We start from the raw sequence: 13,887 nt of genomic DNA, 5'->3' as shown, positions 1-13,887 counted from the left end.
GAGGTGGCTGAAGTTTAGCTATATAGTGAGTTCTAGGCCACCCTGAACTATGGAGACGCTAGCTCAGATAAAATAAAACAAGAGAAAAAAAGAATACAAGTGCAGGTTTTTGAGAATATGGGAACTAGTGGGTCCTCAGAGCTCCTGGGCTCTGTTCAGTCAAGACAAGTGATGTAAACAAGGTTGAGAAACCCATTTTCGTGGCTTCATGGCCTCTGTCACGTAGCTTCTCCTAAATCCTGAGTCTCTCACCAGGACAGGTGACTTTTTGTATTTGTGACTGGACTGAGGCAGACACACTTGAGTCCGGGTGCCCTTGAAGGCCAGAGGACGACGCTAACCCCCGTGACCTTGAGTTGCAGGCGGTAGGGAAACAGGCAACCTTGGTGCTGGAAATCAAACTCAAGTCCCCTGGAAAGAGTGGGAAGTTCTCAACCACTGAGTGCTCTCTCTAACCCGAGACTGACTGATGTAGCTAGTTTGGTTTTGTTTTTTGAGACACGGTCTTGCTATACTGCCCTGGCCTCGAAACTGGGTTCCTGCCTCAGCCTCACTCAGCCTCTGGGCTCTGGAATCACAAGTGTTCACCATAGCACCTGCTCTGACGAACTGATTCAAGGCAAGGGTGAACTCTGGATAGATTATTCTGTGCTGGGAATTGATTCCAGGGGGTCCTCACTGGATCACAAGCTGTACCCCAGGCTCCAATGTTGACTACTTTTGTTAGAACCAAACTATACACTCTCAAAGTGCTGAGGCAGGAGGATCACAAGTTTGAGGTCAACCTGGGCTATGTCATGAAGCTCTATCTCAAAAAAAAAAAAAAAAAGAGGAAAGAAAGAAACCACCTAAGCCAGCAGCTTCCTTAGCCCAGCTGAGGTGAGGTTCGGCAGAGTTTTGAGCAACATAACTTTTGCTCTGAGGGCTGCCTTCTGCCTTTCAAGGTGTTTACTAACATCGCTAGCCAAGCATGACGGCTCACACCTGTAACCCCAGAACCCAAGAGGCAGAGGCAGGAGGACCACTCAGTTTGAGGTTAGCTTGGACTACATAGTACCAAGCCAGCCAGGGCTACAGGACAAGAGCCTGTATCAAGAAGAGAGACCCACAAACACTACCATTGCCAAATGCCCCCTGGAGTTTCCTAGTGAGAATTCTGGAGCTGCTGGTAGAGGGAGAGCCTGGCCTCACCTCTGTGCCTCTCCTCCTGGGTTCCTCAGGGCCTACCACAGCATCAGGTGGGACTCCTAGGGCTTAGGAAATGGCTTCCTGGTTAAAAGACTAAATGTCCTGCTAGAGGGTCAGGATTCAATCCCTAGCACCCACGTGACTGCTCAGGTCTGTGACTCCAGTCCCAGGGGACCCAATCTCCTTTTCTAGCTGCTGAAGCACACACTTCCAGATATGCATCCAGACAAAACACCCTTACACACACACACACACACACACACACACACACACACACACACACACAAGCAAGCAAGCACTCACACACATGCACACACAAAAAAGATGGGAGTCTCCCCTCTTTTCACCTCAGTGGGTGGCCTCGAAAGTGCCACCTGGGGTGAAAATGGGAAGCCACAGCCTCTGCCCTTCCTCTTGCTCACGAAGGGGATCCCCCAATTGGATAAAAGTTTACATAATTGGTAAAAATATCACAAAATATTTGCAAACTTAGCTTTACCTGTGAGTAAGGTCGGGACCTTGAGCCCCTTCTAGGCTGATGCACAGAGGTTATAGGTCAGCAAACAGAGCTTGCCTAAATCTAGAGCCGCCCTATGGTCCCAGCTTTGAGGACACTAACAAAGAAGGGTCAAGAGTTCAAGTATACTACGTGCCGTCTCTCCTCCCCCACTCCCTAAAAAATACAAAATGGAAGAGTGTCGGCTTCACGTCCTGAGTTTGATCCTCAGAACCAGCAAATTAACAAAGCCTTTTCTTGCCTAGCAGTAGTGGTGCATGCCTTAAATTCCAGCACAGGAGGAGGAGGGGCAGGTGAGCTCTGCGAGTCAGAGGCCAGCATGGTCTACAGAACAAGTTCTAGGACTGCCAGGGTTGTGTTAAACAGAGAAACCCTGTCTCAACAAAAAACAAACAAAACCCCGTTTCTTTTTTTCTTTAAGATTTATTTTATGTATATGAATACACGGTAGCTGTCTTCAGACACACCAGAAGAGGGCATCGGATCCCGTTACGGATGGTTGTGAGGCACCATGTGGTTGCTGGGAACTGAACTCAGGATCTCTGGAAGAGCAGTGTCTTTCAAGCCCCCCAAAATCCCTTTTCTTACCGTGAGAGGAAGTAAGGACAGGGTAAATTAGGAAGAGTGCCTTTGATGGGAGCTTACAAGGAGACATAGTTTTTTTTTTCTTTTTGAGATGATGGGTTGCCACACCTACTTGCCCATCTCCGGAGTATTAGGATTAAGGGTGAGCGGCACCCTGGAGGGCCCCTGCAGGGTATGTTAATAAAGGTCCAAGTTTAGGGGTTAGGAGTGGAGGAGAGGTGCCAGGAGACCTAGCCCGGAGGAGAAAGAAAACACTGTTGTTTTTTTTCCTGTACTGTCTTCCTTATTTGGCAGACCACTTACTTCCCTTGGCCTGCACTTACTGGAGTCCTTAGCCACACTTAAGCAATTCAAGCTATGAAGTCATAGGAAGACAGGAAGCAGACGGTTGCTATGGAGATGGTCTACATACACACTGGAGCCCGGACTGGGCTGCATAGCAGTGTTGCTCTTAGCTTGGACTTACTTTACCTCTGAATTCGCTACATTTCTGTGCCTGCTTTTCTCCTGTTTGTACTTTCACTCCTGCCTCCCCGGGCTGGATCTGAGCTACCTCTTTACCCATGCGAGATCAGTTAACCAACCGGAATTACTGGGGGTTTAGGGGAGGGAGAGGAATAACAGCAAAGTATAATGACATAAATATATGGAAATATGAGGTCCATTACTTTACATGCTAATTTAAAAACAACACTTGAAAGCTGGGAGTAGTGACCCATTATAATCCCAGCACTCGGGAGGCAGAGGCAGGCAGATTTCTGAGTTCAAGGCCAGCCTGTTCTATAAAGAGAGTTCCAGGACAGCCAGGGCTACACAGAGAAACCCTATCTCAAAAAACCAAAACAAATAAACAAACAAAAATACTTGCTTAATCTATGTAAGGGATGAAGGGAGCAACAGACATTCTTCTAGGTTCGGGCTTTTATACTGTGCAAACCCTACTGGAGAGGCTGGCTGCCTGGCCTAGCAGGCTGTTACAGTTACCACTGCAGGATTCTTGTGACATTCATGGAAGTTTTTAGAAAAAACAAACAAAAAAAACTTTTTTTTGTATTCTCTTTCTTGGGTGGTGAGTGGAGATGTCTGCTTTTGATTAACGGGGTCCTGTTATAGGCTAAGCTGGCCAGGAAGTGGGTGAGTTCCAGCCTCTAAGCTTGATGTCTTCATCTCAACAGTCTGGGATTACAAACATACACTTACCTCCACATCAACTATGGGGTGCCACAGGCCAACCCCAGGGCTCGCTCTCGGGATGCTAGGTGAGCAGCCACCACCCCATCAACTGCTCCCAGCCCAACCCTTACAATCTTAAAGGTCACACACCTCCACCCTAAAAGTACATAAGACTCTCTTCTTCAATTTGATGGCTTGGCCTGTAAAATGTACCCTCAAAGTCTGGGAGGTATATGCCATGGGACCCTGAGGCACTCCATTCTCTCCCTGTCCCCTGGGTCCTGGGATCTGATTGAGATTGTCAAGCCAGTTGGCAGGCAGGCACTTTTCCCCTAAGCCTCCCCTAAGCCCATGTCTCTAAAGGTTTCTTTCCACTCCCGCTGCTCATGAGAGGTCTCTCTCTTTCTGAGTTTGGTTTGGTTTTAATGTGTTTGGCTATTTTGTTTTTTTGAGACAGAAACTCATGGTAGCCCAGGCTGGCCTCAGAGTCATTATGTAATAGTGAGGGAACATGACCTTGGACTCCTGCCCTGCTTCCTAACAAGCACTGGCGGAGTCCAGGGATAAGTCACCCCTCCTAGCACCAGCATTTGTTTTTGTTTTGTTTTTGTTTCTGAGAGACAGAGACTCTCACCGTGGCGTAGGCTAGCTTTGGATGTTGAATCTCGGGTCTTCCGTATGCTGTGCTTACAGCTATGCACACTCAGCCATCAAGAACATGACTTGACTACCATACTGCAGGAGACTCAGCTATTCCTTTGTCTCTAGTCCCCTCTGTTGAGTCATCCTAACCCCACAATTAGTAATGAAACTGAATTAGAACGTACATCATGGTGCTCAGTGTCCTGTTTCCCAACTGCTTACGTGAGTCCAAAGCCATACGAGGTCTGTGGGGCAACCTTGGAAGAAGCAGGAGAATTAATTAGCTCAGCTACACAGCAAGTTCAAGACCAGCCAAGGCTACATGTGATCCTGTCTCTCAAAGCATTAGAAGGGGTGGCCAGATGGTTCAGGGGTCAAGCTAGCAGGCTGCTTTTCCAGAGAAGCCAAGTTCACTTTCCAGCACCTAAGTTGGCTGCCTCACAGGACTCTGACTTCCACATGCATCTGTACACATGCACATAATTTAAAGTGATTTTTTTTTTAAGTCTATGCTGAATCTGCCAGCTGGTATCCTGACTATAAGAATACAGCAGGCCTCCGCCAGATCCCCACCATCATGGACACGAGTCGCGTGCAGCCCATCAAGCTGGCTAGGGTAACCAAAGTGCTGGGCAGGACCGGTTCGCAGGGACAGTGCACGCAGGTGCGAGTGGAATTTATGGATGACACCAGCCACTCTATCATCCGCAATGTCAAAGGCCCTGTTCTAGAAGGTGACGTGCTCACCCTATTGGAGTCAGAAAGAGAAGCTCGAAGGTTGCGTTGATCTTGCAGCTGGTGGGGTTCTGGATATCCACTACTTAGCCCACGGAATGATCTGCAACTGTTAAATAAAGCATTTATATTAAAAAAAAAAAGAATGCAGCAGGCCGAGGCAGGAAGATGGCTTCCAATTGGGGACCAACTTGGGCAAACCTTTCTCTTCCATAAAGCTTTCCTATAGGTCAATGAACACAAATGAATTCCGCTGCTCGGTTACAACATGTCATTCATATATATATATATATATATATATATATATATATATACATCTCCCATCTCAGATTATGGTTACTTGTTGTTTGGGATTAAAAGTTCCTTACAGAAATATTTTAATCACTACAACTGCAAAATGCTTCTCTCCATACTCCCTGCCACATCCTATAAAACTAGGATTTTAGGTCTTCTCCTACAAATAATCATATGGTTCCTTGTCTCCTTACTTACTATAATTTAATGTTTATCTATTTATATCAGGCAGTGGTGGTGCGTGCCTTTAATCCTAACACTTGGGAGGCAGAAACAGGCAGATCTCTGTGAGTTCAAGGCCAGCCTGATCTACAGAGCCAGCCTGATCTACAGAGCAGCTGGGGCTACACAGAGTAACCCTGTCTCTAAAAACTGAAACAAAAATGTATAGATTTAAAGTGTATGTAGATGTCAAAAACAGTGGTTAGGAGTCCGTTTGTTTCCCTTCCAGCACATAGGTTCCAGGGTTTGGCAGCGATTGTCTTTACTCGCTGGACCATCATCTATCTCCCCATGCCTTTTGTCTTGAGCCTCCCAAGTTCTGGAACTGAAGGTGTGCAGCCAATTTACAGGGTTTTAAACCCAAGGTTTTATGTTAGGCAAGCATTCTACCAAGTAAGCCACATTTCCAGCTTGCCATTTACTTATCTATCTATCTATCTATCATCTATCGATCTATCCATCTATCTATCTATCTATTTATTTGGTTTGAGACAGGGTCTCAACCATTTAACCCTGGCTGATGGGCGCTTCCTATGTAGACCAAGGGTCTTAGTCTGGGTCTCTATTGCTACGGCAAAGCACCACAACCAGAAGCAGCATGGGAGAAGAGGGTTCACTAGGCTTATGCTTGCTTCCACATTACTGTTCATCACTGAAGGACATCAGGACAGGAACTCAAACAGGGCAGGAACCTAGAGGCAGAGGCCATGGGCAGGAGCTGCTAACTGGCTTGCTTCCCATGGCTTGCTCAGCCTGTTTTCTTATAGAACCCAGGACCACCAGCCCATGGAATTCCAGCTTGTGTCAAGTTGACATTAAGTCTAACCAGTCCACCAAAGATCTTCACCGTATTATACGGTGCTGGGGATCAACCCAGGACTTCCACAAGGGTAGGCAAATTCTCTACCAACTGAGTTATGCCCATAACCATCGTTTGATCATTTTAGACAGCAGGCTCATCATGTAGCCAAAAATGATTTTTATTATTTTATTATTTTTTTTTGTTGTTGTTGTTTTTTTTCGAGACAGGGTTTCTCTGTGTAGCCCTGGCTGTCCTGGAACTCACTCTGTAGACCAGCCCAGGCTGGCCTCGAACTCAGAAATCCGCCTGCCTCTGCCTCCCAAGTGCTGGGATTAAAGGCATGCACCACCACTGCCCGGCTCAAAAATGATTTTTAAATTGAGTCTCCTGCCTCGGCCTTCCCAGGCCTGAGCAAGCACTTCTGCCAATTGAGCTATAGGCCTAGCCACCATAAATGGCTCATATTTTAGACTTTTACTGTGTTTGGGGGTAGGGTAGGTAGCTGGGCTCTTCTAGCAGCCAGAGGTCAACTCTCTCCTTCACTGTTAGGTGGGTTCTGTGTATTGAACTCAGGTCTTTAGGGCTGGGTTTCAGTGGCAGGAGCCTTTCACCAGTTGAATCTTTCACAGGCTCCACGTAAATAACCCCTTAATAGCTGTCCATGAAAAGTCATTTTGGCCAGGCAGTGGTGGGGCATGCCGTTAATTCCAGCACTTGGGAGGCAGAGGCAGGAGGATTTCTGAGTTTGATGCCAGCCTGGTCTACAGAGTGAGTTCCAGGACAGCCAGGGCTACACAGAGAAACCCTGTCTCGAAAAACCAAAAAAAGAAAAGGAACAGAAAGTCATTTTGGAACACAGGGAGTGGGGGCTCACAGTAGAAAAATGACAGAGAAGGACTCCCCCTAATTTCTAAGCAAATCAATGGTTAAGGTTAAGAGTGCTATGGTGTGGGGCCGGGCGTCGAGCATGCCTTTAATCCCAGCACTTGGGAGGCAGAGGCAGGCAGATTTCTGAGTTCGAGGCCAGCCTGGTCTACAAAGTGAGTCCCAGGACAGCCAGGGCTACACAGAGAAACCCTGTCTCGAAAAAAAAAAAAAAAAAAAAAAGAGTGCTATGGAGCATGAGACTGGAGATGCCCTCCCTGGTTTGCTCTGCCCACGTGGAGGCAGGCACACAACCAGAAATACACACAAACAAAAAAGTGTTTAAGACTGGTATGTTATAAAAACGCAGCAGGTAGTGTAACGAGAAAGGCTAAGGCAGGACTGCCTAACGTTAGGACCAGCCTGGGCTACGCAGAGTTCCAGGGCAGCCTGAAATTCAAAAACCGACACAGATCACCAGGCGTTCCGGAGCAGGGACCATTCCCCGGGAAGCCAAGCACTTGGCCAGGCGGGCTGAGAGTTGTACCGGACATAAAAGCACAATCCGTCCGCGAGCCAAGGCCAGGGACCGCGCTCCGCCAACGGTAGCCGCGAAAGCCGCGAGAGCGCTCAGGCCGGAAGAGGCGCGGAGTGGCCGGCCAGCCCTCCGGAAACGCCCGCCCCTTTCCCCTTTTACGGGAAGTCCTCGCCTGCGTCAGCACGGCCCTAAGGCGGCGGCAGGGAACGGCCTTCCTCACTCCTGACTTCCGCCTGCCTCCGGTCTGGAGTCGCGGCCTTCCCCGCTCCTTCCCCTCAGCCTGCGGCGTCCGACCATGTTTGGCCTGCGGAGAAACGCGGTCATCGGCTTGAACCTGTACTGCGGCGGCGCCAGCCTCGGCGCGGGCGGCGGTTCTCCGGCAGGGGCGCGCCTGGTGGCCGAGGAGGCCAAGGCGCGGCGCGAGGGGGGAGGGGAAGCCGCCCTGCTGCCCGGCGCGCGGGTGGTCGCCCGGCCGCCGCCCGTGGGCGCCGAGGACCCCGACGTCACCGCGTCGGCCGAAAGGCGGCTGCATAAGTCGCCCGGCCTCCTCGCCGTGCCGCCCGAGGAGATGGCCTCGTCGACCGCCGCCGCCGCCATCGTGTCTCCCGAGGAGGAGCTGGACGGCTGCGAGCCGGAGGCGATCGGCAAGCGCCCGGTCGTGCTGCCCCTCCTGGAGCGCGTGAGCGAGGCGGCCAAGAGCTCCGGGGCCGACGGCTCGCTGCCCTCCACGCCGCCGCCGCCCGAGGAGGAAGAGGACGAGCTATACCGCCAGTCGCTGGAGATCATCTCGCGCTACTTGCGGGAGCAGGCGACCGGCTCCAAGGACTCGAAGCCTCTGGGCGAGGCGGGCGCGGTGGGCCGGAGGGCGCTGGAGACCCTGCGGCGCGTGGGCGACGGCGTGCAGCGCAACCACGAGACGGCCTTCCAGGGTAAGCGGCGCCCCGGGCGGGCCGGGCCGTGCGGGAAGAGGGAAGAGCCGGAGCCTGGCTCTGCAACCAGAATTTTCTGGCTGTGAGTCATTGTTTCCGCCCATCTGGCTGTTGGGTTCAAAGGCCGGAAAGGGTGGGATGTCACTGTCGGCGTGGGGTCTGCCTGACTGCTCTAGAGCCAGGAGAGCCCGGTCCCCTCGTCGTGGGTGGGCAGGAGGGTAGTGCCCGGCTGCAGACAAAGGAGGCCATGAGGTTTCTTGCTTTTCTTCTCAGGCATGCTCCGGAAACTGGACATTAAAAAGGAAGGCGATGTTAAATCTTTTTCTCGAGTAATGGTCCATGTTTTCAAAGATGGCGTAACAAACTGGGGCAGGATTGTGACTCTTCTTTCTTTCGGGGCCTTTGTGGCCAAACACTTAAAGAGCATAAACCAAGAAAGCTGCATCGAACCATTAGCAGAAACTATCACAGATGTTCTTGTAAGGACGAAACGGGACTGGCTTGTCAAACAAAGAGGCTGGGTAAGTTCGACTTGTGATATAAAGGGACCGTGGAGTGGAAATGGGGTGCAGGATTTTGTCAAGGAGAAGGCACCTAGAGGGTTTTTACAAAGCTTCTCTCCGGCTTCAGGTATAATTTATGTATCTCTTGTTGCATGATGTTGGTCGTTGTAGGTGGTAGGTCCAGAGAAAAACTGAATATGACGGTCTTGAATTGTACCAAAAGGTCTTGTATTCTGTAGGTTGTACTTCTAATTCAGTTGGATAATCTTCAGAGCAGTGGATTCAAACCGTGAAGAAGTAAGAGTCACCTGTGATGACTAAATTACATTCCCCTCATTTTAATCAAATGGATAAGGGGTAGAGCCTGCATTTTAGAAGTTAATGCCCAAAGAGCTCTGGTGTAAGGTGCACTCATTAGGAAATACCCATGGGAGAAATACTACATGGGGATGGATCCAAAGAGTGGTTGGTTATGGGCCCTGCTCAGTCTGTGCAAAAATAATTGAGGTGCAATACAACTGCTGTAATGTAACTGTTGTGTGATTACTCACTGGAAAGAACTCCAGAAGTGTCTCTTGCATCCCAGAAGTAGGTAATTTGGTTCGTCATTGTTTGGGGGATATTTTAATTCACCCTTTCTCTGTATGTAGTGTTACAACAGCAGAAACCCATACTTGAAAATGTGCTTTTCTTTTTTGTTTTCTAGGATGGGTTTGTGGAGTTCTTCCACGTACAGGACCTAGAAGGCGGCATCAGAAATGTGCTGCTGGCTTTTGCGGGTGTTGCTGGAGTAGGGGCTGGTCTGGCATATCTAATAAGATAGCCTTATGAGTGCAATAGGGGACTCTTAAAGCTCCAGCCACCAAACTACATGCGTCTGTGAAAACATGTGTATTTATGAAGGTGGACTTGAAGCTGCCCAGGATTTTAACAGTCCAGTTCTACTGTAGCAACATAGCAAAAAGAAAGTGGCTACAGGATTGTGGCTAACAAGAATAAATACATGGGAAAAGTGCTCCCTCTGGAAGAGTCACTGTCTGAATGAAGCAAAGTTCCCCCTCAGCAAACACTGAGAGGCCGTGGAGAAGGACTTCTAGAATGAATGAAAGGGGTGGATGGAAAGGTTTGATTTCCTATCTAGAGATGGAAGAGGGGCCAGTCATCAGGCTAGTCACAGCTCAATAAATATCTATTACTCTGCCCAGAGTGTTGAGAGAAAGAAGCCCTAATTAACCACATAAGTGACTTGTGTAAAATGGATTTGTAATCTACAAGTCAGCAAACGATGACTAGAAGCTGCAGTGCTGTACAGGAATGTGAAGGGCGCCCTCTGAGCAGTCCAGGTGTGCTTGACAAAGTCTAAGTGCTCGGGGCTTTTAGCCCTGTCTATTTTGGCTTGGTTTGGATGATTCTTAAGTTTATTAGCCTAGTGATGGCCAAAAAGTACTTGACTTAAGGTTCACTAATTAGTTACAAAACTGAACAGCCTCGATTTTTAAGAAAATTTATGAAATGTATTTGTCTGTAAAAATTGTATATATTTTTACAGAAAGTCTATTTCTTTGAACATAAGAGGGAAGTCTTGGATTTAGTTTTTTTCCATACCCTTTTGAAATTTGCAGCTTCTCTAGTTAGAAATGTATTTCTTACAGCTTTTTAAGACTTTGTCATCCGTTCTAGTGTATATGCAGAACCTGTTGTGTGTGTGGACTGGTTGTAGTAGAACAAATCAGATTTATAACTATGCAGGGTTATCCAATCTTTTTTTTTTTTTGTATTTAAGGATCACAGGTAGATAGATGTAAGACATTTGATCCCCTGTTGATTTACTAAATTGTAACAGGTAAAGCAGGTTAGAGTCTTAACCATGGTGCTATTCACTGGGTTTACTTGTTTAACACAAGTTTATACCTAGTGTCAATAAAACAAATATGTATTTCTTGTCTACTAAGGATTGCCAAGCTTTGTTTTGAATTTCTGTATTGGTCTCTAGGTGTAGCCTTTACTTCCTTTACTGTTGGCGTGTTATGCTCCTGGTTCCCCTATAGATACTACACTTCCTCCCTGTGCTCTTCACTGGCCATTTTAGTTATCTGCATTAGAACTCTCACCCCAAACCCCCCCCCCCAAACTTTGAACCTAAGTAATCCCTCCCCCATCCTAATCAGAGTCAGCACAGCTTTCCTGTTAGAGGATAGTAATGCTTCCTCTTTGAGCCCTGTGACCAACAGTGACCAGGATTGGCATTCTTGGATTGGCATGCTTTCCATTGTTACTTTGTCCTATTTTGGTAAGAAAAACATCAAAGGTCCCCTTGGGAATTTCAAAAGTTGGAAATTCTACATTTATACTTTTATTAGTTTGCTCCATGTATGACTGTTCACTTAAGTTTAGAGAAACACTGGGTTTTGCTAAACCCAGTTAACAAAAGCCACTGGTAACTGAAGGTATTTAAGCTAGGGTCATTTGAAAGCTTCAGCCTCAGAATGTGACCTTTAGTCAGGGCTGCAGATAAAAATAGGCAGGAATCAAATGACTAAGAATGTAATGGGGAAGAAGTGCCCTGCCTGCCAGCTTGCGGGAGTGACTTGTACCTGTGTATTTATCCTTGATCATAGTTTGCTTATTTATGTTTAACTCTTCGGACTTCAGAGCACTTTATGTAGTTGAATAAACCCTATAGGTTGAGGTGACTAAAAGGTTAGCCTCTCATAACCCAGCCATGGAAGTTTTCTTTACTAGGAGCCTGACTCCCCAGCTCGCAAAGGGTGAAATGAAAGCTGAAGTACAGACAGGATCCTAGTAGGTATTTTAGGTCCAGGGCCATGAAGACTTGGAGAGCGCAGTGGCTGGGAAAGGGGTTGATTTGGAGGGAAGAAGCATGTGGTCTGAGTGCTGACTAGATGAATACTTGAGGCACATCCTTCAGAGAAGAGGGAGGGGCTGCTAGGAAAGATGGCTCTCAGCAAAATCTGTTTGTCTTACACGTCTCTCAGGGAAAAAACATGCAGTCTTCAAGCATCTTCCATGTACATTCTGTCTGGGTGAACACCTTCATTCTGGTAGAGCACCTAACACTTTTAACAGCTGTTCCCGAAAGGGTTAGGACCAACTGCAAGTTAATGTGGGTTATAAATGTTCCCCTAACTTCTGTTTCTTCTGAAGAGAAAATAAACCTTTTTCCCCCCCAAAGTAAGGTGTGGTATGGGTCTTTTCTTATCGCCTTCCTCTCTTGTGCAAGCCTTTTAGGGAAGTCGGTTGAGCAAATAGAAGTGAAATAAAAGCAAAATTGAATGTTGATTTGCCTTATGGTAAAGAATATAGTACCTGTAATTTAAATTTGTTTAATGTATTCCTGTTTTAAACTAGTTCTGTACGGTTTTTGGGTTGGGGGGAGAATGCTTAGCACCACACCTGGCTTTCTCATTGACAAGTTTCTTGTATCTTAAATTCATTAGTCAAGGTTGACCTTGAACATCTATGGTGATCCTGCTGTGCTAAAGCTGGGATCTTGGGTGGGTTATCCCTGCCTCTGCAGGCAGTGTACCTGGAGAAATTCTTTGCTCCCCACCAGCCAAGTGCAGGCTCCCCTTGGGAGTTAACCAAGTATCAGTGTGCATGAAAACAATAGCAGTTGTATTACAATGGTTCACCTTGTAATCAAGGTTCTCTTCTCCCGTGGTGGCACCTAGGAGATAAGACTCCAGTCAGCCATCTCAACAGCCCTATCTTGTGTGTGGTTTTGGTTTTTAGAAACGGTTTCTCTATGTAGCCCTAGCTATTCTGGAACTCACCCTATAAATCAGGCTGGCCTGGAATTTAGAAATCCACCTGCCTCTGCCTTCCAAGTGCTGGGATTAAAGGCCTGTGCCACCATTGCCTGGCTTTGTTTTGTTTTTATAATCTAAAAAGGTTAGCAGAGCAATGACACACACCTTGGTTTTCAGTGCCCCTTCTTCCAAGGAGGTAAGAATACGCTGATTAGAAGAACTATCCTGCCTTTGTCACATCCCTTGAAAGGGCAGGGGTGAATCACCATGGAAATGTGCAAATTTGAGGTTTGCATAACTGGTTTTCAGCCACAAATACTAATCATGCAAACAGGATCTGCACCTTGTACTTAATCCTGTCTGCTTTAACATCTGTCCCTTCTTCCATGTTTTTTTTAAGATTGATTTATTATATGTAAGTACACTGTAGCTCTCTTCAGACACTCCAGAAGAGGGAGTCAGATCTCCTTACGGATGGTTGTGAGCCACCATGTGCTGGGATTTGAACTCCGGACCTTTGGAGCAGTCAGGTGCTCTTACCCACTGAGCCATCTCACCAGCCCCGTGGGTTTTATTAGATGACAGTAACTTGATTGTAAAGCTGCTTTGTGGTAGGCATATTGACTGGCTCATCGTAACCCCATCACTTGGGCTGAGTCAGAAGTAGCTACTGGAGTTCAAGGCTAACATGAGCTGTGCTCTAAAAGTCGGAGTTGGAGTGGAGCACTCAAGAGTCGGCTCTGAGTTAAGTTCGCAACATCTGTGTAAGGCAACCCAAAAGACCTGATTAAAGCTGCAGGAAATGGGGTGGCCTCTTCTACCTTGATCTCTGTTCACAAATTCTCAACAGACATGAAAGTGAAAGGAATGATTCACATGTTGGGAGGGTGGTTCAGTGGTTGGACACAAGCACAAGTTTGATTCATAGGATTGAAAAAGCAGAGCTGTGTACAAGTGTATACCCTTAGCAGAGGCAAGTTGGGACAGTGGCACCCAAGGAAAAGTTAGACTTACTCTTAAGTCTTGCTTGGCATATACCTGTACTCCCAGCAAAAGGATTACATCAGATTCAAGGTAAGCCTGTGCTATGTGACAAGACCCCAACAAATGCCCAAATCTTGACCT

At 47.5% G+C, this 13,887-nt stretch overlaps 1 protein-coding gene and 1 pseudogene across 2 annotated transcripts; both read left to right on the top strand.

Moving 5' to 3' along the window:
- Positions 1–4,655: 4,655 nt before the first annotated feature.
- On the top strand, positions 4,656–4,977 carry LOC110291984 (small ribosomal subunit protein eS28 pseudogene; annotated as a pseudogene).
- A 2,731-nt stretch (positions 4,978–7,708) lies between these two features.
- Positions 7,709–12,188, top strand: Mcl1 (MCL1 apoptosis regulator, BCL2 family member). Of its 2 annotated transcripts, XM_021158406.3 has the most exons (4): positions 7,709–8,489; positions 8,763–9,010; positions 9,232–9,289; positions 9,699–9,834. In XM_021158406.3, the coding sequence occupies exons 1-3, from the start codon at positions 7,856–7,858 to the stop codon at positions 9,283–9,285; spliced, it is 936 nt and encodes a 311-aa protein (XP_021014065.1). In that variant the 5' UTR covers positions 7,709–7,855; the 3' UTR covers positions 9,286–9,289; positions 9,699–9,834. The 2 variants fall into 2 exon arrangements, with proteins under 2 accessions (XP_021014065.1, XP_021014064.1); XM_021158405.3 differs by lacking the exon at positions 9,232–9,289 and having other exon boundaries at positions 7,713–8,489; positions 9,699–12,188.
- The last annotated feature ends 1,699 nt before the right edge of the window (positions 12,189–13,887 follow it).

Source organism: Mus caroli, unplaced genomic scaffold (assembly GCF_978045245.1).
Source record: "Mus caroli unplaced genomic scaffold, Mus_caroli_1 scaffold_3, whole genome shotgun sequence".
NCBI classification, from domain to species: domain Eukaryota; kingdom Metazoa; phylum Chordata; class Mammalia; order Rodentia; family Muridae; genus Mus; species Mus caroli.
This window is presented reverse-complemented; position numbering and strand designations above follow the sequence as displayed.